The following is a 25,226-nucleotide window of genomic DNA, read 5'->3' on the forward strand; positions in this document are numbered from 1 at the left end:
AACTTGTAAGGATCATGCATTCGTGGGATGAGCAACACAGCTAAACGTGTGGGTAGCGGCCCAAAAATATTTGCCAAAATCCCCTATAATCTTCTGTTGGTATTCACTCTCGTTTTGAGTTGCTTGGTGGATTGGATGATTGCACTCTCCCACAGTAATAAGGAAAAAACAACACATATTGGCCATTTTTACACTTTATTAATTTTACACTGTCAGGGACCTCAGTAGCGTGTGGAAGATCCATACGCAGTCACAACAGCTTGGCACCTCCTCCTCATGCTGGTCATCACACTGTCACCACACGGTCAGCACACTGCTGTGGGACGGCATCCCATTACTCAACCAGGATTTGCCGCAAGTCAGCCAACATGGTTGCATTTGTAATACAATGCACACTCGAATGAAATGCACTCATGACCAAATGTAATACACGCATTGATTTAATTTTGGCACAAATATGCCGTATTTTTGCATTGTATTTAGTGTTACACATGTATTGCATTCCGATGTGTGTATTGCATTTGAATGTGGCACGATCCGCCCTCCATTTGGAATGGATGGATGGGAGGGATGTAGCCGAATACGAATACGTTATTATTGACATACAGGTGCATCTCCAAAAATGTGAATATCGTGGAAATGTTTCTAGCAAAGGTAGCAAATTACTTTGAACCCGTTTTAAAAACGAATAATAATCTTTATTGTTATTGTCCATGATCATTGATGTGTAGCCTAAGTTCAAGATAGCATTTGTTTGTGTGAAAATGAATAAACTCGATAAGTAGACATAACACACTTTATTACAAATATACATATGATATATTATTTTTTCAATTATTATTACAGATTACAAACTGTAACATTAAAAAAAGTTGTCTACGTATAAATACACAAACTATAACATTTAAATTCAATAATCCTCATGGAGTCTGCTTTGCTCGAAGCTTCTGTAAGGTTTTCTGTGCAGAGAGAAGACAAGCTATTCATTATGCATTTCAAATCAAATTGACCAACATTCAAATTACTTCACTATTTGGCCACATATAATGTATATAATTAATTTTTCATTGGGTATTTGCATGTTACCTTATGGAACTCCTTGGCCTTCTCTCTGTTTTTGACATAAGACTCCTGTCTGCTCCTGATCTCCTTAAGACGCTTCACTTCCTCCAGTTGGTTGTATAACCTGTCGGGACAATCACAAGAGAGGTCAGTAAAGAGGACCGTAAAGACCGTAACTGTACCGTAACTAGGCGACAACCGTAACTAGGCGACATATCAATGGAAATGTGTAGATTGATGATGATCCAGCTACCTCTCCGTTCGCTGGTGCATGGCAGCCACATCCAGTTTCCTGTCCTCAGGTGTACTGATCCTCACCTCCCCCACCTTCTTTAGCTTGGCCTTACTCACTGAGGGGGGAGGGAGAGAGAGAGAGAATGTAGTTACTCTGACTCCTCAGTAGTTGTAGCTACTCTCCGACTAAGTAGGACATTGTTGTCTGTGAGTAGAAAACATAATCGCTCCTCTGAGGGTGTTTGGTTGTTACCTGGAAGGGCAGGCTGCAGCTTGGGCTTTCTCTGTTTGGAGTCCCCTGCAGCGTGGCTCACCTCTGAGCCCTCCCCTTCTCTCTTGGCCATAGTGGTAGAGTGGATCCCGGTGTCAGACTTGGTCTCTGCCCTCTTGGCCTTCATTTCTTCCACCCTGTGGGCGGACCTGTGGAGGAGCGCTCTCCGTTTCTGCTGGAAGGCGTCCTGCAGGGGAACGCCGGGAGACGACTGGAACTCCAGCGACATCACTGGTCATGGGAGATGAGGAACATCAGAGCATGAGGGGGAGTGGGGGTGTGTGTGTCTGTGTGTGTGTGTGGGTGTGGGTGTGGGTGTGTGTGGGTGAGAGAGAGAGACACACAAGGTCAGAGTGACAGAATGTAAAGAGACTCACCTGCATATGTGTGTGTGTGGGTGAGAGAGAGAGAGAGACAACATCAGAGAGTGACAGAATGTAAAGAGACTCACCTGCATATGTGTGTGTGTGGGTGAGAGAGAGAGAGAGAGAGAGAGAGAGAGAGAGAGAGAGAGAGAGAGAGAGAGAGAGAGAGAGAGAGAGAGAGAGAGAGAGAGAGAGAGAGAGAGAGACAACATCAGAGAGTGACAGAATGTAAAGAGACTCACCTGCATATGTGGGTGTTGGCACCTGCTTTAGGTTGGTGTCCTCCTCTGGCAACAATGTATGCTCCAACTCCTAACAAAATAGAAAACCAATGTCATACATCCCAATGACTTGGTCCCAAACTTTCAGATTCAGTTTTCAGTTTAGTCTCAGACACTTGTGATAATTTGGACAATCACCTTTTCCACCACTTCATCTTTCTCAGTGTCTTCTTTGTCCAGTTCATCCAGACTCCCCCCTCCCTCCTGGTCCTGTAGCATGGTGTCTGTCAGGTGTACAAGGGTCAACTGGGACTCCTCAAGGATCCCCTTCTCACTACCCACCTCCTGAGGGAGAGAGACATTAAAATCACACAGCTCTCAACCAATAACACCACAAAATGCTCCTCTCAAAGCCCATCTCTAAAGATAAAAGACACACATTTTCCCCCCTCCGAGTTTGATGGATGAGTAAAAGTTAAGTTAAGTTAATTTAAACATACATACCATTATCCGCTCCCAGAGTGGTAAGTTGGCCTTTGAGTGTGACGGTAGCTGGACATTGAGCTCTTGTTGGCCCAGGTCTTCAATAATCATACCATATCCATGTTCCTTGGGAACAATCTGAGATGTACTTTCTATCTCAGCATCCCCTCCCTCAGGTGGTAGGTCCAGAGTGGGAACATCTTGCAGAGAGAGACCAGAGAGGTTGTGTGCAGCAAGCCTCACCTCCTCTGCCACCGGAGACACCACCAAGTTCGAATCATGGGGGAGGCACTGAGATGTGGTTAACTGGTACAGTGAGTCCTGCAAGGCAGACTGGGACTGAGATGGCTCCTCTGTTCTCAGGCATTCAGGATCGGGGTCAGAGTTGAGGAAGGGGTCTGTGTGCTCCTCCAAATCTCCACTAGGGGGCTCCTCTGAGTGCAGCGAGAGATTGAGCTCCTCCACAGGTGCACGGTCGCCTCCATTAGGGGATCCCAGCTCCTCGTCCTCTTCTTCAGGGAGGTGAAAGGTCATGGAGGGCTCTGTGGTCTCATTGTGAGTGACCTCAGCCAGAAGAGGGTGGAAGGAGTCGGAGGCTGGGTCCATGCCCACGGTTCTGTCTGGTTCCAGGGAACTGTCAGAGAGCTGCAGGGTGTGACAGTGTGGATCCAGGCCAGGGGGAGAGGAGCTCAGTGACTGGATTTCAGGTGCTCCCTCTGGGCCAGAAGAGACGCCTGTCTGGGTTGAACCCCCTAGATCCACGCACGCTGAGGAGGTAGCACCATCAGCTCCTGCTGAAAGGGAAAAGGGTCAGTTAAGAATTAGCAACTAATTTGCTCTTGCATATGTTTTATATTCACATGGACAGGGTGAAGTAATGTTGGTGAAGTAATGTTTTACAGTTCTGTTTTCTTTATAACACTTAACATACCATTGATAACTTCTTTTACCTGAGCTCCCACCCTGATGGGCAGCTGACTCATCAAATTCACCAACCAGAGGCCTCATCTCGTCCTGCCCATCAACTAGCCACAATGACGACTGATCCAATCCTATCTGGCCAACCAACTGACTTGCAGAAGACTCCCTCCCTCTGCCCAGCAGTTGAGAGCTTGATGACTCATTTAAGAGCCGGCCAATCATGCGATTAAGAGTGGAGTCCATCTCCGAGTCCCCATCCAGAGAGGATGATTGAGCTGTTCGTCGACCAATCATACAGCTGCCAGGGGAGTCCCTCCCCTTGTCCATTCCTAAGCAGGATGACTGATCTGAGAGCTGACCAATCATCAGGCTGATTGATGAGTCCCTTTCCTGGTCTAGACCCAATGAGGACTGGTCTGAGAGGCGTGCTATGATCCGATTGATGGTATTGTCCCATTCCTAAACATGGTGAAAGTGGGTAATTTGTGTTAATCGATGTTGAGGCTACAGCAGTATCAGATCTACCTTCTATTGCACGACATAAGGGATACACAGTGTGTAAGTGTGCATGTATGGATGGATGAACACACACCTGGTCATGCCTCTGAGCTCCTGACTCTGTATGTGATGGGAGAGAGTGGGGGTTGAGAGTGGGGGTTGAGTGAGAGCTGTCTCTCCCCCTGTTCTTCAGTACCTTAGACCAGGGATGCTGGGACACAGAGGAACCAAGCTCCTCAAACACTGACAACTCTCTCACTTTAGAGGGGGAGAAAGAGTAAATCTATGAGAAAATACTGTGTGTGTGTGTGTGTGTGTGTGTGTGTGTGTGTGTGTGCATTAAAAACTGCATATTTTAGAGTGGCGTTTTATTGTGACCAGCCTAAGGCTGGCTAATCTGTGCAATAATCATGCCTCACTAACACAGATTTAAACAAATTTGAGAACACAATTAGAGAGAAATAGGGCTTTTGTGTACATAAAAAAAGTTGTAGGTCTTTGAGTTCAAATCGTGAAAAATTGGAGCAAATACAAAGTGTAGCGTTTATATTTTTGTTCAGTGTATGTGTGTGTGTGTGTGTAATCATCATTTAGTGTGAATAACATCCTATGTGTAGGCATAACTGGTTGTTGGCTCAGCACTACTGTAACTGACTGTTTCCATAATGTCAAAATGCACTGATAGTATGTCCTTTAGATATTGTACATTTATGTGGACATAAATAAAGCATTTAAAATGTGTGTGTGTGTGTGTGTAAATACCTGTTGAGTTCCCAGCCGTGCTGAGGGAGATGTTGAGCTCCCTGGTGTATTTATCGATGATGCGTTGGATGCTGCTGTTGTGTAGGAGCGACTCTTGGTTGGGTGAGGTAGGATGAGACACGTTCCTACAAGAGCTGTGTCTGGAGAAAGAGGAACCGTGCAGCAAGGCTCCTCCTCCTCCTCCTGGTCCAAACCCAGCAAGGAGCAGGGAAGTATCTTCAACCAAACACATACGAGTGAAAATCATGGACATTTAAATGGTTTAGGCCTAGAAAACAGGCGTGCATGCACATGCACACACACCTCACCAGGTCTTCAAAATGCACCTGCCTCACCTATGTCAGTAGGTAGTACTTCAGAGTTGAGGTCTGGGTCAGTAGTAGCGTAACTACCAGAGGAGAGGGTGGTGGAGGACAGACAGTCAGGCTCAGAGGGTCTATGGGCTGACTGGAGGGACAGACTCTCCAGCTGGACAGTGACATCACAGGGAAGAAAGATCAGGGATTCATTTATGATTAGGTTCATTTGTCCAATTACATTTGAGCCCCTGAAAATAGGTGACTGTGTATAAAAATGACTGCAATTCCTAAACGTTTCATACAATATTGGTGTTCAACCCCTTGAATTAAAGCTGAAAGTCTGCACTTAAATTGAATCTCCGTTGTTTCATTTCAAATCCATTGTGGTGGCGTACAGAGGCAAAATTATGGAAATTGTGTCACTGTCCAAATATTTCCGAACCTAACTGTATATATTACACACACACACACGCACACACGCACGCTTCTCAAGCATAATCGGGGTATTCAGAGTCCACAGAACCTCATATTTGGCTGGATTCCATCATTGATCCACAACATGGACCTCAGATAGGGCTTTCACACCGGCAGTTCCGAACGCCGGTTCGCGTTCGCGTGCCGAAACCTCCGAAAGTTGGCGCTGTCTGGCGAACGATACACTGATATGAACTAGGGATGGGACGATTATCGTGTTTATCGTTAATCGCGATAAAAACACCCGCGATAACTTTATCGTGGAGAATTTTAATTAGTTGAATAATCGTCATAATCGTTTTTCTTTTTTTTATTATTATTTTTAAATGACTGGACTTTTTAAATAGGCACTACATTTTATAAACACTGCTTTGTCTGACTGGTGGTCCCCCAGCTGATGACCCAGTTAGGCCCACATAGGTGTTCAGTGAGGTGTCACAGCACACCTGTTCTAAAGGCACTGTTGGAGGTGCGTCAGGCAGCAATGCCCAGCATGAGTACCATCACCTGTATCATGATTTGATCTGTCTGTTTTTATTGTATGTATTAATGTATGTGACCTATGTGTGTTTTTGTTGTTGTTGTTAATATTTTTATTGAGCTTCACAGAGACATGTACACAACAGGACATAACAACAACAACTAGTATCCGTGGGGGAGGTTATTGTCCCATTAATAGTAGAAAACTAGTTTTGCACTTTGTTATGCAGTACATTGTCCATAAACAATAACAGAAAATGTTCTTTCTCTTTTTTTTTACAAACAAAAAACAAAGACAAACAAAACAAAACAAAAACAAAAAAACAGGGGGGGAGGAGGCCATGTCACATATCAGAAATAAACAGAAAAGAAAATGACAACAAATGCCATAATATATGGGGGGATCACCCCCATCGGAGACAGCATCCATGTCTTACAGTCCTAAACACAGCGGCAGCACAACACCAGCACAGTAAATAATATTGTGACCCATACATTGTAGATCTGTTACTGTACTTTCTTGAGTGTAATCCACCAAACCTTTCATTACAATGGCAGCCAGTCTGGTACCAATATAATCTAAGAACGGAGACCAAATCTTATAGAATGTCTTTATCTTACACTTATGTCAGATATTCCATAGGAATCATATCAAAAATTACCTTGTGCCATCCAGCTATTGTAGGCGGTTTGCAGTCTATCCATTTCAGCAATATATTTTTCCTTGCACAAAAAGTGAGGATACACAGAAGTCTTTTGGAATGCATACTTTTAAGTTGTTTGTCTGGCAACCCAAACAATAGACACATGGGGTCCTTATCCAATGTAACATCTAGAATTAGATGAATTTTATCCACTATACCTTTCCAGTAATCATCTATATATCTACAAGTCCAAACACAATGAACAAAGCTCCCAACCTCGGTAATACACTTTGTACACATTTCCGATTTGTTATGATCCATTTTATGTCTAAGTTGGGGAGTAATCTGCAAACGTTGTAGTAGTCTAAATTGCGTTTCCTTCGTCCTATTACAGATTGAGATGCCGTTTGCCGATTGCCATATTAGTGACCAAGTTGCTGCATCAGTATTAATGTTCAGGTCATTATTCCAGTCTTTGGGCGTAAATGCAGGTTTGCCTTTATCATATTTCGAAAGTGCTCTATAAGCCCCAGAATGCCTCTCGTCTTTCCAGCAGAGACTATCTCCTCCAGCGGAGAGGGTTGGTGACAGAGGCCAGTGTCTTTTTGGCTATTTAAAAAACGTCGTATCTGAAGGCATCTGAAAAACTCATTTCGTGGTAGGTCATATTTCTTACATAATTGGTCAAATGAAAGTAGTATTTCCGTATCATATAAATGTCCGATAGTAACCATCCCTTTGCTGTCCCACCGCTTGAAACCCCTATCCGTGGCACCAGGGGAGAAGTCTATGTTGCCCCAAACTGGCGAGAGGGAGGATGTAATAATCGTATGTTATAAATAAATTGTAATATAATTGAGATTTCTCACATGAGCCACGCGCGAATATCCTCACAGAAATTTGTCTCGCGCGATTGTTCAGCCTGCATGGGTAACGTGACTGTCAAGTCAGCCTTGTCAGTCAGTCACTAACGTATGCTAGCCTTCTCACCATGGCTGCATCGGCCCCGTGTCCATTGCCTCACCTTTCCAGGGTTGCACGCAGGCTTCTATGCATACCTGCAACTAGTGTTCCTTCAGAGAGAGTGTTTAGTGCCAGTGGGCACATACTCACACCTCTCCGAGCACAGCTAAAGGCAGAAAAAGTGAACATTTTGTTGACATTTTTGCACTTTAACCTATCTTGAAGCTTTCAAGTCTCTAAGCCACAAGGCTAGCACTCAGTTTGATGACAGAAAAGTGTCAGTGTTCAAGTTTTGTTTGACAGTATTTTTTTCCTTTATTTATGCAGTGATACCTTATAATTTATCATTACCTTATTTAAGATTTTATTAAAGATTTTAATTTTTGTCAAGATGTTTTTAAAATGATGTTAATGTTATTAACATGATTCAATAAAAATACAACAAAATCTAAGTTAAAGTGATTACAGTGTGTTTTATTGGCATTCTAAAAAAAAGTTTTTTATTTTTTTATTTTTTAATTCTCGCGATAATATCGTGGATCGCGATTATTTTGCCCACGATAATCGTGACATGACATTTTCTAATCGTCCCACCCCTAGTATGAACGCGGGCTCGTTCGTCAGACAGCGCCAACGTTCGGAGGTTTCGGCACGCGAACGCGAACCGGCGTTCGGAACTGCCGGTGTGAAAGCCCTAAGAGAGCAGGGCTCGACATTAAGGCTTGTCCGCTTGTCCGGGACAAGTACATTTTATGTTCGGACAAGTGGACTTCCTCCTGCAGTTGTCCGATGGACAAGTCAAAACAAAAAAAGAAATCAATATGTATTAATATCTGCAAACATGAATTCCTCCTTCCAATCTGAATAGTAAAAAAAAATAGCAAGCAAAGCGATGCCGCGCCTCATTCTCGCTATTTCAGTCTCTCGTAGTTCGTTATCGTCATAGTTCGTAAATTCGCTCAGAGCGCCAGAGCGCACACTGCGTTCAACGTCATAAAGACGTGATTGGACAAAAGGCATTCCATGAGTGCTGATCAGATTCCAGAGCGAGTTTACGAACGCAGCCATAGTGTTGTGGGTCTCCTGTCACTAGTGCCATTCACGTGAACGCGTATTCGCTTCTTCTCAATGCCGCTTATTTTCATGTAGTTCGATGCGATCATATATTTTAGGTTTGAAGTTTTAAGACCAGCACATCGCAATACGAACTTCAGAATGACACTAATTATAGATTTCTCAATTTGAATATAGGATAGGCTACTATCCAAAAGCTAGCAAATAAGATTGCTTCCATTGGGGAGAGACTATAGTTACAAACATTTTTTGTAAATATTCCTAGATATTCATCCCTTTTGTGGCCAATCTTAATCTAAAAGGGTTAGGGTTAGGGGTTACGTTTTTAAATAATTACAAAATATTGAATACATTTGAAAATTAAGGATACATCATTATCAAATCAATAGTAGTCAAATGTGTTATTTGCATACACATACACTCACTGGCCACTTCATTAGGCACACCTTGGGGTTGGACCCCCTCTTTTGCCTTCAGAACTGCCTTAATTCTTTGTGGCATAGATTCAACAAGGTGCTGGAAACATTCCTCAGAGATTTTGGTCCATATTGACATTATAATATCACGCAACAGCCCGTCTGGCACCAACAACCAGGTTCAAAGTCACTTAAATCACCTTTATTTCCCATTCTGATGCTGGTTTGAACTTCAGCAGATCGTCTTGACCATGTCTACATGCCTAAATGCATTGAGTTGCTGCCACATGATTGGCTGATTAGATATTTGCGTTAACAAGCAGTTGAAAAGGTGTACCTAATGAAGTGGCCGGTGAGAGTATAATATATTATTATTCATATTATTGCTTTTTCAAAATCTTTGGATTTGGACAAGTAACTTGAGCTCTCGGACAAGTAAAACATAAGTTCACTTGTCCGAAGGACAAGTACCTGAAAAAGCTTAATGTCAAGCCCTGGAGAGAGTCAATACATCAGTACTGCACAAGTCAAATGTAATTAAGCAATATCACACGAGAGGGAGTGTGTTATACTGAATATCAGCACGGCTGTGATTCGGTCGTAGGTACGAGGCCGCAGGCCGAGTACCGAAGATGATCACAGCCGTGCTGATATTCAGTATAACAGCACGACCTCGAGTGTGATATTGCTTTTATACAACAGTTCTACAGCGCGATTTATTAGTTAACAGTAATAAGCGACAACAGATTATGATTTGTTTGTTTATTTCATCATAAAAATAAACAAAAAATAGTTCCGCAACTGAACTTCAAATGGACTGTTGCCTAATAACCTGAACACAAACATGTAGTCTAATTAACGGTCATTTAGTAGAACTGTGCGGGGGAGTGATACATATAGTTAAAAGTCCCAGTGCTGTTATACTATATATCGTAACTCATGGAATGCCTCTTGTCCAATCAAATTACTTGGTCGGAACTAACTGTTGTATAACACTTGTTATGCTATGGCTATAGGGTCGGGCAGTTTTACGGTTAAACCGCGGTTTTCAAAAATGGCAAAGTTTTTTGTCAATACAGTCATAAAACCGTCATAAATTGCTATGTATAATAAACGCCTTAAGAGTGTTTGTCCAGCACCACTGTCTGTGCTGTTGAAGATGCTATGAAAGTGATAACAGAACGTTTTGTAAACAATGTACTTAAACAATGTGACATAACCTGTCAAAATAACTTGTCTTCCCTCCACTTCCATTCACACATGACTTCCTCTCAGACCGTATCGTGCGTGCCTGTTTATAGCAGTCCACAAAGTTTTAGAACTTAACGTTCTAGCTACATTCTGTATGCTGTGATGGAAACGAGGATATTATTATTATAATAATAACACAGGGTTAGGGTGAGCTGATAGAACAGCAGAAAATGTTATGTACAGCTATAAAGAGCTGTTGAAGCAACAGGAGCGCAGCTATGAGAACTTTCTAATGATAATGACCGAGGCAATAGCCTAACGTTGTAGGATACGCTTTTATGACCATTTTCGTTACTGACGTTTTTGCTATTTATTGTTCTTTCGTTATTATCGTATTTGATAAGCTTACTGGATGCGATAGGCTGTGCTTTTAATTTAATTTATTTGTACTGGATTGCAAGGCCATATGCAGGGCTTAAAGTGGGAAAAAATCCTGTGCCTGAAACTTTTTCTTGGGGAGGGGGTCACAGTTTGAGATATTGGGAGAGCGGGTACAGAAGACAGCTTCTTGTCTCAATGTTTAAATACATTAATACTATTTTATAGTCAATACAAAATATATGTCTCAATGTTTAAATGCATTAATACTTTAAATGAATGTGCAACAATACTATGTGCAATATGACAACCCTTGTGTACATAAGGTTCAGATATAGGAAAAGTTAGGATATTTATAGCATAGCATAGAGTACAGCACAGTGTTTTATTGTATAGTATAGTAGTATAGTAGATAGTGTACATAGCCTTTATTTATGTAAACCAGCTCTTTTCCCTTTTTTATTTTACCCTTGGCCCTCGTGTTTTTAGTCTTTTTCCAAGCACCAGGGGAGCCCCCCCTCCTAAATTTCGTTGTATGGTACCTGTACTGTATTAATGACAATAAAGACCATTCATTCATTCATTCATTCATAATACTGTTTTATACTCAATACAAAATAAAATAATATATTTAGATGTCTTTAAAAGGCCAAACTGATTGCATCACTTATTAAGCCACTATCACTATAACAATACAGAATAAAATATATACATGTCTTTAAAAGAACAAACTGATTACTTATTAAGCCACTATCACTTATATTCTCCTTCTTGGCACCACGTCCCATAAGGCTTCCCGTCACTACTCAGGGTTTTTCCTGGCTCAAAATGAGGCGGAGGTGGTACCAGTGGTGTTTGACATCGGGGGGGACCCATGAAGCAGGGCTGTCTGGGGGTCCTTAAACGAGCATCAAACACTTAATTTCTTGCATTCTGGTGAATTGATATGCACCAATTTGTGCCCTTTCTCCATCAATTTATGGTGGAAATTTCATTATACTGTATATGTAAAGGAAAAAACAATATTCAGGCACCAGATGACCATTCAAAATATAATGTAATATAATGCAATATAAGGCTCTCAGGCATTCTGTACTTTCAAATATGTATTCTCCTTGAGCAGTCAACATCAACTTTCAGCTGTTTCGCTAGCAAACACGAAAGCTAACTTATTTGCGAAACAGCGCCCCCGCCACCACGTCGGCGCAATGCCGCAATTGCAGTTAGAAATGACTGTTTTTTTTTTTTTGCTCAAAATTCCCCCGCGCCGGAAATCCGGCACCGTGCCGGAGAACTTTAAGCCCTGCATATGTTGTTAATTTCATTCTGTTTGGTTGACAGACGCCTGCGGATTAATGTCATGTCCTTGGACTATTTTTTTTACCCGCTGTATTTGCACTCAAGCAAATACTTTTGTAGCTTTATAGATGTTGATAATGATGTTAAGGTTTGCTATTTTGTTTCTGATGTTGTTCAGAGAATAACACCGGAACATGTATCTTTTATTTTATTTTTATTTTCTTGTATTCTTGTCGTTGTGTGAAAATAATAATGATACAGTCATGACACTGTAAACCGTAGTTTAACGGTTTCAAAAATTCGATACCACCCAACCCTATATGGCTAACACACTTACTTTGGGGGATTTGAAGCTAGCGGTTGCTGGACCATGGTATCCACGAACACCTCTCCCAGAATGTGAGGAGTGTTGAGAACGATCTGGGAGAGCTGGGGCTGGATCTACAAAGACAGGTAGCAGAGTGATGGTAAATAGCTGAGCTGATTTCATTATTCTAAATCTCACATAACTGAGATGTGAGTTCTCTCTAATATTCCCACATATGGCTGAAATAACATCCATGTCCCCTTCTTCACCAGGTTCTGGAGAGGCTCCTGCCTCCAGTCTCAGTCTCTCTCTCCAGGATAGCTTTCTGGATCTGCTACTCCCTGTCCCAGCTGAGTGCTGCCCTGCACTGGACATAGAGTTGCTGGAGTGACCCGTCACTGAGTGCTCCTGCTCCTCTGTGTCTCTCCCTTCTGTGTGTGATCCCCTCACACATTCCTCTGGGGCTGGGGAAGCAGAATAAGGCCATTAGATGCACAGTGTTTCCTCTATATGCATTTATTCGTGGCGGGCCGCCACGAATGAATTTCCTCCGCCACTAATTGATTCAGACAGTCCACTTTGATTCAGGCTGCACAGAAAGGCAGCGAGTTATTATGACCGGAGAACAGAAAAAAAGCAGATTGAAGCTAGATTTAAGCCGCTTCCAGACCTACATTTCGTTACGATTTAGGACGTAGTTAGTTACAATATGTTACAATTAACCTCGTCGTTTGTGTTCGCACTGCAATCGAGACTGAATCGCTCTCAACAGGTGCGCAAGGCGACGCACTTTCAAAACAGTTTTGTGATTGGTCCGAATTTAGCGGGACATTTGGATTTCAGGAAATCACTCTCCTCTCTCTCTCTCTTCACCCGCCGCCGGTCCCTTTAATCCCGTAAACGTATCCTAATCAAAAATGCAACATCATCAGCGACGACTGTGGGTTATTGCATTTACTGCTGTTCTCTGGTTCATGTTCTTATACCAGTGCTCAGTATAGAGTATTTTAAATGAACATTCGCAATGCATGTCTCTGATGTTCATGGTCAATTAAATCAGCCTATTTTGTGAAACAAATAATGTTCCCGCTAATGGGTTATCCGAGCATTCTCGCACCTAACGCTAGCTTCGAACTATTCATAGCAATATGCGCGGGGCAAAAATAATCTATTGACTCTAAAATCACCACGAACAGAACGGCGGAGGTACGGGTAAGCAGGGCTCATGTTGGTGTCCTAAAGGTAAGAGTTGGTTTTCTTTAACTCAACTGATAGCATTACCTTGCTGTTGTTGTTTACCGAATGCTCCATCTGACTGTCACAATGTGATTTTACTTGTGTAAACAGTTAATGAGTAACGTTAGCCGGTTTTGTGCGTGTACTCTCATGTAAGCCTACTTCGTATTGATGAGCTGATGATCTTTCATTGTGTGTGTGTGTGTGTGTGTGTGTGTATGTGACTGTCAGTCACAAGTTTATATTCTACGGATGTTGTTCAGTGCTGTATGCGCGTTCCCGGTTCCATGTTCAGATTCAGATTCAGATAACGTTTATTGCCATTATGCTTGACACATATAGGAATTTGTTTTGGCATTACAGTAGGTGCATTTATGCTTTTTTCACATGACCAAAAACAAATACAAATGCAAATGCAAAAACAGGACAACACAGGACAGACAGTGCATGGATAGTGCTGTATATATATATATATATATATATATATATAATATATATATATATATAAAGTGCAGTGCAGAGTTATTCAAGGTCCAGTGCATGTTCAGTCCTGATGCATGTTCAGTCCTCACTGTAAAAACTCTGCACTGCACTTTACTTTATACCGCACTATCCAATGCACTGTTGTCTGTCCTGTGTTGTTGTTGTTGTGTTGTCCTGTTTTTTGACGTGAAAAAAGTATAAACGCTGTGGTGACGAAGCAAATTCCTATATGTGTAATGCATAGTGGCAATAAACGTTATCTCAATCTCAATCTCAATCCTGGGCAGACTTGGAGGCGGGGGGGAGGGGGAAGCCAGAGTCATTTATCAGCCTGGCGGCTGAGGGGAAGAAACTGAGCCTGTGGCGGGCCTTTACTGTCTTAGGCAGCCGCAACCTTCTCCCAGATGGAAGCAGGGTGAGGAGGCCGTGGCCGGGGTGGGAGGGGTCGGCCAAGATCTTCCTTGCCCTCCTCAGAGCCCTGGTGTCGTGCAGGGAGTTGAGGGATGGCAAGGGACAGTCGATCACCCTCTCTGCTGAACGTATCACCCGCTGCAACTTGGCCTTGTCCTTGGTCATTGCAGCAGGGAACCAGGTGATGATGGAGTGGGTGAGGATGGACTCTATGATGGCCGTGTAGAACTGGACCATCATGGACCTCGGCACCCTGAATTTCCTCAGCTGCCGGAGGAAGAACATCCTCTTCTGGGCCTTCTTCGTGAGGGCCTCGGTGTTCCGCTCCCACTTAACTCATTGACTGCCAAAGACGCCAATTGGCGTCTTATAGAATAGTAACGTTGACTGTTTTTTTTTTTTTTTTCGCGGGGATCGCGTTATTGACATGTTCTACACCTAGCGAGTGAATTTCAGACTTGGGTGTAATGTATTTCGGTCCCAGATGGGGGCAGTAGTTCGATAAAAGCCTGGATAAGGAAGTGGCTTGCTGTGGGTTGTAGTAATGGCGAAACGGATCAGGGTATGTGCCAAACGCGGCGCGGAGCATTGCGGAGCATCGCGGCCATCGCGCGACTCTTCAAACAGTTCAGAGTCGGATGATACAGAAAAAGTGAAAAAAAAAAAAGATCTGCAGAAAAAGCTCGTTTTCTCTGTTTATTGGTCAAAATCAGGTGTTTTTGCTGAAACCACCCTATGTTCTACGGCCAATTTCTAAACACTCAAAGAGGCTAGAAACAAGCTTTCTTTTTCTGATGAAAGAAGAGAGTCTAAAGTTTTGATAGATACGTTCAATGTTTATGTAGTCCGAAAAGTCAATATTTGGTGGGTCTTCAAAGTTCAGCGAAAATGCCCCAAAAGTCTGGCAGTGTGGAGCTCTCCGCTCTGAACATGGCTGGCAGTCAAAGAGTTAAGGTCCCGGGAGATGGTCATGCCTAGAAAGCGGCATGACTCCACGGAGGCCACCGGGGTACCTCCTAGCGTGATGGGAGGGGGCAGGGCTGCATTCCTTCAGAAGTCCACCACCATCTCCACTGTTTTTAGAGCATTGAGCTCCAGATTGTTAAAACTGCACCAGCTCTGCAGCCCCTCGATCTCACCCCTGTAGGCAGATTCGTCCCCCCTGGAGATGAGGCCCACCAGGGTGGTGTCGTCTGCAAACTTCAGGAGCTTGACCGAGGGGTGGCGGGAGACACAGCTGTTGGTGTATAGGGAGAACAGTGCTGGAGACAGGACGCAGCCCTGCGGGGAGCCCGTGCTGGTGGACCTGGAGCTGGAAATGCTCTTCCCCAGCTTCACCCGCTGAGACCTGTCAGTCAGGAAGTCCGTGATCCACCTGCAGGTGGAGTCCGGCACCTGCAGCAGGGATAGCTGGTGCTCCAGGATGTGTGGGAGGATCGTGTTGAAGGCCGAGCTGAAGTCCACGAACAGGATCCTGGCGTAGTTGCCTGCAGTGTCTAGGTGTTCTAGCGCGTAGTGCAGAGCCATGTTCACGGCGTCCTCCGTGTGTACTCTACTCTTGTGTACTTGTGTACTCGTGTGTACTTCATATTCGATGAGCTGATTATCTCTCGTGTACTTCATATTCAATGAGCTGATGATCTTTCTGTGTGTGTGTCATGCGTGTTCCGCATGTTCCGCTGCAGCTGTAAGATATATTGGTATTTGATCACCTTCTATATAAAATCATGTGTACTTCATATTCGATGAGCTGATTATCTCTCGTGTACTTCATATTCAATGAGCTGATGATCTTTCTGTGTGTGTGTGTCATGCGTGTTCCGCATGTTCCGCTGCAGCTGTAGGATATATTGGTATTTGATCACCTTCTATATAAAATCACCTGCTCGGCTTTAATGACTTAACCGCTATAAAAATAAAAAAAATGTTGCCACCCTCTAGTTTTTGGTGAAATTACGTCTTTGTTTTGAGTGCCAGTGCACGTTTTATGCACGTGCACGCTTGTGCACGCGAAAAATTACCGCTCCGCCACTAATGTGAAAAATCCTGGAGGAAACACTGGATGCATTCCTTAAGATGTTGCCATAGGTAGGTTAGACAGATGCAGAATAAGGCCATTAGATGCATTCCTTAAGATGTTGCCATAGGTAGGTTAGACAGATGCAGGGCACAGATTTAAACACAGGGGTGCAAACCAGTGATGGCCCAAAAAGGCGACATTTTTTTAAATCAATGTTTCAATGCTTGAATGTTTCAATTATCAATGCGTGGAAAACATTTTGGTTGATGGGGGAGCGGGATAGCGCTAGCACTAACGGTGGTCTGACAATGATGCGCATACAAGTAGCGCATCGTGTGACTTGGATGAGACATAGACGTAGACCTCCCCCCCTCACTAATTTAGCAGAAAGGTTTGCACCCCTGTAAACAGCACACAAGGGTGTGCGTCTAAACATTTTGACGGGACGTTATCAGTTGCTACATTGTTTTATTTGTAAATCTGCTTGGGTACAAGTAAAACAAAAACGTGTTATTTGCAGGTATAACAGGAACCTGTTATATGCATGTATTAAAAGGAACCTGTCTGCAGGTCTTCTAAATAACCTGCTGATACCAGATTTTATTTGTAAACCTGCTTAAGAACAGGTTCCAAAACAACAGGAGAACCAGCTTGATGTAGCCTATCCAAAAAAGCATAGGAGATAGGTAGTGTGAGAAACTTGAGTACTGCTTTCGAAGTTGACTCAAATGGTAAGGATTTGAGAAATTAATTAACAGCTAGATCCAAAGCATATCGATAACTAGATGACGGTTACGTATACTGTAGAAAGTATAACGAGTGACCACTAGGTTTGTGGCGTTCCCATCAGATGAGGATTTGATCCCCTGGTAGTAAAGCACTTTGGAGCATCATCTGTATAGTATTTTACCCTGATGAACAGGACATGGCTGCATGAGATCTGTGTGAGGTGAAGGCACCCCTTGTAGGTATGGCTGACCTGTGACCAGGCTGATATTGATGGGCGTCTCTACTTCCTGGATGGCGCTGAGCTCGTGCTGCTCCGTCATCATCATCTCCAAGACCCCCAGCCTGGCGCGGGCCACAGGGGGTTTGGGAGCCCGGGGTTGGGTATGCGATGGTGGGTGAGGGGCAGGTCTGCTCCAGAGTTCAGTCTGGGAAGCAGAGTCTGTAGAATACGAGGAAAGAATTTCGATTTGTACATTTACATTTTAGTAATTTGGCAGACAGTCTTATCCAGAGAAACCCACAATTAAAAAGTAAAATAAGTTTAAAATAAGTGAATCAGTCATCGCTTAACAAGACTTAGAATGAGAATAAGTGCCACAAACAGTCCTAGAGAAAGGGAAGAAAACAAACAAAAAAATATATGGTAAATGGACTGCACTTATATAGCGCCTTTTTTGCTGCTCCAAACGACCTCTCATTCACCCATTCACACACACATTCACAACTAATGGCGGCAAGCTGCCATGCACGGCGCTGGCCCGCTCACTGGGAGCAATTTTGGGGTTCAGTGTCTTGCCCAATGACACTTCGACATGTGGCCAGCCAGGGCTCGAACCGCTGATCTGCCAACCTTGTGATCATTAGACAGCGACTCTACCTCCTGCGCCACAGCCAGCCCTATTTTTATGACGTTGGACACTTATATATAACTATATTTATTTTCTCAGACACATGTTCAAGATAAAACACAGGCCAATACCCTATTAGTTCTACCAGTGTTTCCTCTATATGCATTGATTCGTGGTGGGCCGCCACGAATGAATTTTCTCCGCCACTAATTGATTCAGTCCAATAAAGCCCCGGTACACACATAAGGATTTTCAAAATCTTAACAGATTTTTGATCTGAGACAGACATGAATTCCACCCAAAAAACCTGAGTCCATCTGGCAACCCTAGTCGGGAGTTGTTGGGAGTGCGGAGTTGCCCACACACATAAGGACTTTTGGTCGTAAATATTGAACACATACAACATTTACGATTGTCGGCCCGACCATTTTCAGGATATCTTGGTATTTGATCACCTGCTATATAAAACATCGCCGCTCGGCTTTAATGGTTTAACCGCTATTTATTTTTATTATTTTTGCCACGCTCCCTCTAGTTTTTGGTGAAATTACGTCGTTGTTTTGAGCGTGCGTGCGCGTTTCATGCGCGTGCATGCGGAAAAAAATCGCACGCAGAGCGCACGAGGACTGGCCTGACCGCCAATAATGTCAAAATTCCTGGAGGAAACACTGTCTACCATGTCCAAAACACTGATGAAATTAGAATAAACTAAAAGGTTTCAATAGACAGTCTTACTTACCACTGGAGAGTGGCTGGAGGTGGAGTGTGTTGCTCAGGCTCTGGTTAGCCTCTCCAGAGGAAGAGGTGTTGGACTCCTCTATGGCTCTCAGAAGGGTTGACATCAGTTTGAGGCGGTCAGGCCCCAACCCCATGTCTTCTGACCCTGGGATCCAATCAACAGCTTCTGGATCAGGCTTGGAGGTCCAACAGAGGGAGGAACAAAAATCAGTCAGGTAGGATTTGCATGTCTTAAAAACAACTTAATTGACACAATTATCTTACAGTATCTCCCTTGCTTCTAGTATGTGTTGGGTTATTAACATTCTATGTTTCCTCAAGATATTTCTTTGTGCAATGGAAATACCTCCAAAGCAACAGTCAGAGCAGCAAAAACATGAACTTGAAGCCAATAGAAGAAGAAGTGATGAGGTTTGGCATCATTTCCTCACCAGTGGAGTGATCAGTGCTTGCAGGGCCTCTTTCTGCCTGCTCCTCTGTCCCCTCTGCTCCTGTAGTAAGGCCTCACTCTGGCCCTGCTCCCTCTGCTGGGACTCCTGCAGCTCCCTCTGCTGCCTATCCATCTCCTCCCCACCAGACAGAGGCCCAGACACATTTGACTGGTTTGGCCTAATATTTTGAATGTGGTCAGTGCTTGATGGGAGTGGGATATGGGGACCAGGGCGATAGGTAGGGTGTAGTCTGTATGGCAGGGGGTCCAGCGAGGTAGAGAGGGGTGGCAGCCTCTCAGATGGGTGCTCTAGGACTCTTTCAAATATATCTCCCACCAGCAAAGCTGTAGCATCTGGTCTTTGGTCTCTGGAGCTTTCCACAGCAGGTTCTCTTTGCATTGCTGAGGTCGTAGAGTCTATCTGCTGGCTATAAGGTCCAGAGCAATGAAGGAAGGGAGGTTGGGCCAAGATGGAGGACTCTTGGGTAACCAGAGGGGTTGGAGATTGAGCATTGACGTTAAGTGACACTGGGAGCCCTCTATATAGTGGCATGACAGGGCCAGTGGTAGGTTTTAGAGGGGATGCCAGGGGCCTCACCACCTCAGTGCCAGATGGTAGAGGATGAAGGGGGCCTCTAGTACCAGGAGGAAGACCCACTGCTGTGTTCATGCCCGGGTAGCGGCTTCTCAGCGCACGTTGGTATTCTTCCAGACGTCTTCTAGCCTGCTCAACTGACTGTTCATGAAGTCTATGACACAGAAGAATAGTACAATAAACCACATGAACAATCAAAACATCAAACACATACAGTCATGGACAAATATTATTATATTGGCACCCCTGCACTTCTCCGAGAAAATTGTTGCAATTACAAATGCTTTGGTATTCATAATTATTTTGTCCTGTCCATTTGTGGAGTTCTGTGTGGAATGATACCAGATTTTTATCTCTGCTTTTTTTGTGTTGTTGCAATGTAAACAAAAGAAATAAACATGTGAATACCAAAGCATTTGTAATTGCAACAATTTTCTGGGAGAAGTGGTGCATTATCTGACAGAAGTGCCAATATTTCTGTCCATGACTATACATGAATACTCTAGAGCAGGGGTCTTCAACCTTTTTCAACCCAAGGACCCCTTGGATGAGAGACAAACAGAACAGGGACCCCCACATGTAATATATATTTTTAAATGTCTCACATTTTAAAGCCTATAATAACTTTTATATTTACTTCCTTCACCTTTTATTTCACCATATTAACCTATTTATATACTGGGTTATTAGCCTATATGTGTTTATGATTGATAAAACGTTCATGCATAATTATGATTGGTTATTATTATTATTATTATTATTTTTGTTGTTGTTGTTGTTGTTCTTGATGAGGCTTATATTTTCTATTATTATTATTTTTCAACAATGAAACTTTTAGCTTCAGGAAGCAAGGTATGCCTACCTCCTGGGTGGAGGTTGTCAGGCAGAGCATCATGTCATCCTCAGGCTGCAGTCTGAAACTGTATTTGCTCTTCAGGTAGGTGAGGGAGGAGAATCCTCTTTCACAAAGATAAGTTGTTGCAAAAGGCAAGAGGCTCACCATGGCCTTTGCTGTCAGTTGGGGGAAGTATTTCTGGCAATGGATCCAGAACTTGGTGAGAGGCTGTGACTCGTACACATTCTTGTGTGTACTGTCTGTGGTTAGATCGGTCAGCTGATCTTCCTCAGCGGCTGTCAGGTTTGAGCCGTCGGATGCATTGTCTTTGAATGATAACCGTATCCATGTCTTGCGCTTTCTCCAAGACTCAGTCTCAGAAAAGTACTTCTCAAATTGACTTTCGAGTGCCTCCAAGTGATCAACAATTGCGCATTTCACATCAGGCGAGGGCGCATTGAAATGCGGAGCCAGCTCCGCACGGTTTTGGCCAACCAGAATCTCGAGGATAGCTGTGCGTAATTCAAAGACGCGCACCAATACTGATCCACAGGAAAGCCATCTGACCTCGGAATGGTAAAGGAGCGCGTTGTGTTCCTCTCCTATAGCGGCGCATAGAGAAGCAAAGAGGCGGGTTTGTTATTATCAAACTAGTAACTAAATTAGTAACGTTATGCTAGTTATTAATTAACGTTAATTTTGCAATGAAGACCGAACTGCAGCGTTTTAGCCAACACCTAGCTTGCTAGACAGGTGTGTTTTTTTCTCTCCAGCTGACGTTATGTTAGACTCTAGAATAGGGCTGTCCCAAACGACTATTTTTCTAACGATTAATCTAGCGATTCTTTTTTCGATTAGTCGAACGACTAATTTATCGATTAGTCTAACGATATATTTTTTTACTGTTCGATAAAACATTTTTAAACTAAATTCTTATCATGTGTAGGCCCCTTAATTTCCACCTCACTGCTATGTTTAGCCAACTTGAATGCCAACATGGCCATTTAGAAGTCTGTCCATCACCACAACACATAGCTAGCTAGTAGCTACATAGCTAGCTAACGTTACTCTCGCTGCTATGTTATGATTAGCTAAATTGATGCTAACGTAGCATGCGAGCTACGAGCTAGATAACGTACAGTAGGTGCGAGCACCACAATGACAATAGGCTACCGTAGCTAGCCAGCTACATAGCTAACGTTACTAACACCAGAAGACAAGACATACAAACTGTGGTGAGCTACATTGCTTGTGTAACATTAGCTAGTAGCTATCCATTTTTCACTCGTACACGGCCGGAAAAGTGAACAGAAATACAACGGTGACTTACGGTGCTATCTTGCGGCTGTCTTCACAAAGAGCTCCAGGATGCTTTCGCTTGAGGTGCTCGTTCATTGCAGATGTACTGCTGTGATAGGCCATTTAATTTCTGCACAGTTAACAGACTACCACATTGTTTTCTTTTTTTGTAAAGTACTCCCACACTTTGGACGATCGTGGGCGAAGTCTTTTAGCTGCTCTGCCTCCTCCATGTTTGCACTGGTCGCAGCCATGTTGTTTATTTACGACGCACCGACGCACATTACGCAAGTCGACGTATTGACGTAGTCGATTCGTCGTCCCAGCCCTACTCTAGAATCATGGGCATCATTTATTTAGTAAATTGTTTTTGTCAAAAGTAGCTTATTATTGCCTATTAATGCTTGTACCTTACTCAATATCATTTTTGTTATATTTTTTAATTCTCACTGATTATTTTGGTGAAAGTTGTCAATTATTATGACAGAAATTGGCGGACCCCCTGCAGTACTTCTGCGGACCCCCTAGGGGTCGCGGACCCCCGGTTGAAGACCACTGCTCTAGAGACACACATCAACATACACTGAGTGCACAATTATTAGGCAAATTGTATTCCTCAGGATTAATTTTATTTTTGGACAAATACTATGATCTGAGTCAATCCAAAATATGATTGAACCTCAAACCTGAGGTGTGCAGAATTATTAGGCAACTAAAAAATTAAATAATTATTTCCAACTCACTTGTTTAAGTGCAACCAACAGGTAGAAAAATACCCTTAAATAAAAGCTGACAATATGTACTTTGACCTCATAGTAATTGTTGAATTTTAAATCTAAAGTTTTGGAATACAGACCCAAATTACGAAACAAATTCTTCAGTATCATTACTTATGCAGGCGGCTGTTCAACATGGAGAAATCACTTTAACCACACCTGTTCTGTTCCAGCAGATGCTGCTGGAATTCTCTAATTCTTCTGGAGTGTTCATCCTCATGGACTGAAGATGTTGGCTGTATGGAGAGGACCTACAGTAAGTGTTGCATAGGAACATGCATTAAAACCTTTTCATAGGAATGGTATGCAATGGGAAACCATACATGGTTATGGACAGGTTTTTAAATAAAAGTCATGCCTTTAATAAAATAAAAAATGAGTGGGACTGCCACACTCAAAAAAAGAAAAGAAAAAAAGGTTAACAAAGATACCCAAGTACTGTTAATTGCCCTCCACCCCCCACACACACACCTCAGGGACTAAAGGAGGGGTCACAGATGTCAGTTCCTGGTCCTGGGCCGGTACTTCCTGTGTCCTTGCAGTATCCTGGTTTACAGCAGCCTGCAACAGCTCTCTCTCCTCCTGGGCATCCTGAAACAACAGCTCCAGCTTGTGCTTCTGCTCCTCCAGCTCCTCTAGCAGAGCTATCTGCTCCTGCTTCTCCCTCTCCAGCTGATTCTCCTGGACAACATGGCAACAACAGTTCTAAAAGTCAACACACAAGTAAGGCAAAGCACATTGAAACACTCAACACACTACACCACATTTAACATATGTCCTTACCCTAAGACACAGTGCAGTCAAGTTATACAGTTATGCTTGAAAGTATGTGAACCCCTTGTGCAATTATATATATTTTTTGGTTTTACCATGAAATCTTTATTTAATCAGTTTTTTTTTTTATTTTTTTAATCTGACATAACAGGTTTATGTTTACCAATTCCATATGTTGGTTAGAGGGAATCATGCATTTAGTAGGAAAACTAACCTGTTATGTCAGATTAAAAAAAAAGTGTGGTTCTGATTAAATACAGATTTTATGGTAAAAACAAAAAAATTCTATAATTGCACAAGGGGTTCACATACTTTAAAGCAGCACTGGATATGTGTCTATAAACATACAGATAGTAAGACACACCCTTCTCGTTCGCTCTGATTCAGATGCAGAGATCTTCTTGGCTTGCTCATCTGGGGGGAGCAGGGTCCCAGCCACTATGGATTCCTCTGTTGTGCTCAAAGCTGAACAGATGATGAAAATAAAAGATTTTTAGGGAGGATTTGTTTAAATCTGACATTTATTCAGATACAGTTATGGTTCTTCTGTCTTCAACATGTAGCATTCAATCAATTAACAGACTCAACAGTAACCGTAACAGTAACAGACTCAAGTAATCACTGACCTTGGGGGGGTGGATCCCTCTCTTGGCTGATCAGGGAGCCTGTCTCTATGGTCATACCGTCTGTGGTAATGTCTCGTTCTGCAGCCTGGCTATCTGATGCACCGTTATGCACACCCTGAGTATTCCACTGGTCCCTTTGGGTCCTAATTCGGTTCAGCAGTCTCCTCAAAGCCTGTCTGGGAGCTCCCCCTAGAGGCTGGGGTGGCTCTACTAGAACAGACACCAAATCGTTTAGTCTCAGGAATTAGTTTCATACACACACTAGCTAAACAATTTATTCAGCAGCTCCATAGTTCCAACATCAGAGTCTTCAGCTCTTCACCTTGTGTTTGGGCAGTTAGATCATGATGTTGTTCCTCAGGTGTGACCTCCTCCAAGGTCAAGTCCAGCTCCTCGTCCTGGCTACCTGTGGTCATGGACAGGGCTGGTAGTGGCTCAGGGACCAGCTGCAATACCAAGTCCCCTTTCACCCCTGCAGTCATAGGAGTACAACAAAACATGTTAGCCACCATTACTTTTACTTTTAATATGCCTTCATGACAAATAACTGGATACTCACTACACACTCATGACGTCAACATCAACTTCCATCAATGACAGCAACAAATACTCTATTCTACTCATATCAGGTCCTGAGGTAATAAACATGTTGGAATAAAAACGCTGTCCTGGTTGCATCCTGATTTGGAAGCCCACCCCCCTCCTTACTCCTCTCTCCTGTGTACATGTCCTCGAAGGCGAACTCCATGTCTCTCTGCCAGTCCTCCCTCATCTCCTGCCTTTTGTAGAGCGGCTGGAAGATCTGAGCAGGCATCTGAGCCACCACCTGCCTGCGCCTCAGCAGGTCTGTCTGCTGCATGTGCTCTAGCTCCACCAGGAGGCGCTCTCGGTCCTAACACAGCAACAACAACACCATGGTTACTAACATGGCAGCATTCATAAAATGGTAATGTGTCATATACCTGTATTTTCTATAAATGTGTATTGAAAATTGACTGCTTTTAAGATGGAACAGTTTAACACATAGCTTAACCATATTTGCTGCTCTTTTTAACCAAAGATTGTAGGGATGGGACGATACACT

General features: G+C 43.2%; 1 protein-coding gene across 1 annotated transcript in view; it reads right to left on the reverse strand.

The window, feature by feature from the left end:
- Positions 1–892: 892 nt before the first annotated feature.
- Positions 893–25,226, reverse strand: part of cep295 (centrosomal protein 295) — a 31,434-nt gene continuing 7,100 nt past the window's right edge. The window contains exons 7-27 of the mRNA XM_080543691.1: positions 24,851–25,034; positions 24,465–24,614; positions 24,143–24,352; positions 23,881–23,981; positions 23,214–23,423; positions 19,239–19,373; positions 18,809–18,983; positions 17,472–17,660; positions 12,592–12,806; positions 12,405–12,476; positions 5,153–5,285; positions 4,818–5,033; positions 4,252–4,313; positions 3,587–4,016; positions 2,658–3,427; positions 2,352–2,498; positions 2,175–2,244; positions 1,550–1,798; positions 1,316–1,412; positions 1,087–1,186; positions 893–959 (exon numbers count right to left, since the gene is read on the reverse strand). Of these exons, the coding sequence (XP_080399817.1) occupies positions 921–959; positions 1,087–1,186; positions 1,316–1,412; positions 1,550–1,798; positions 2,175–2,244; positions 2,352–2,498; positions 2,658–3,427; positions 3,587–4,016; positions 4,252–4,313; positions 4,818–5,033; positions 5,153–5,285; positions 12,405–12,476; positions 12,592–12,806; positions 17,472–17,660; positions 18,809–18,983; positions 19,239–19,373; positions 23,214–23,423; positions 23,881–23,981; positions 24,143–24,352; positions 24,465–24,614; positions 24,851–25,034 (3,954 nt within the window). The 3' untranslated portion in view covers positions 893–920. The remainder of the gene's footprint in view (positions 960–1,086; positions 1,187–1,315; positions 1,413–1,549; positions 1,799–2,174; positions 2,245–2,351; positions 2,499–2,657; positions 3,428–3,586; positions 4,017–4,251; positions 4,314–4,817; positions 5,034–5,152; positions 5,286–12,404; positions 12,477–12,591; positions 12,807–17,471; positions 17,661–18,808; positions 18,984–19,238; positions 19,374–23,213; positions 23,424–23,880; positions 23,982–24,142; positions 24,353–24,464; positions 24,615–24,850; positions 25,035–25,226) is intronic.

Source organism: Nansenia antarctica (assembly GCF_963989245.1).
Source record: "Nansenia antarctica genome assembly, chromosome: 12".
Taxonomy (NCBI): Eukaryota; Metazoa; Chordata; class Actinopteri; order Argentiniformes; family Microstomatidae; genus Nansenia; species Nansenia antarctica.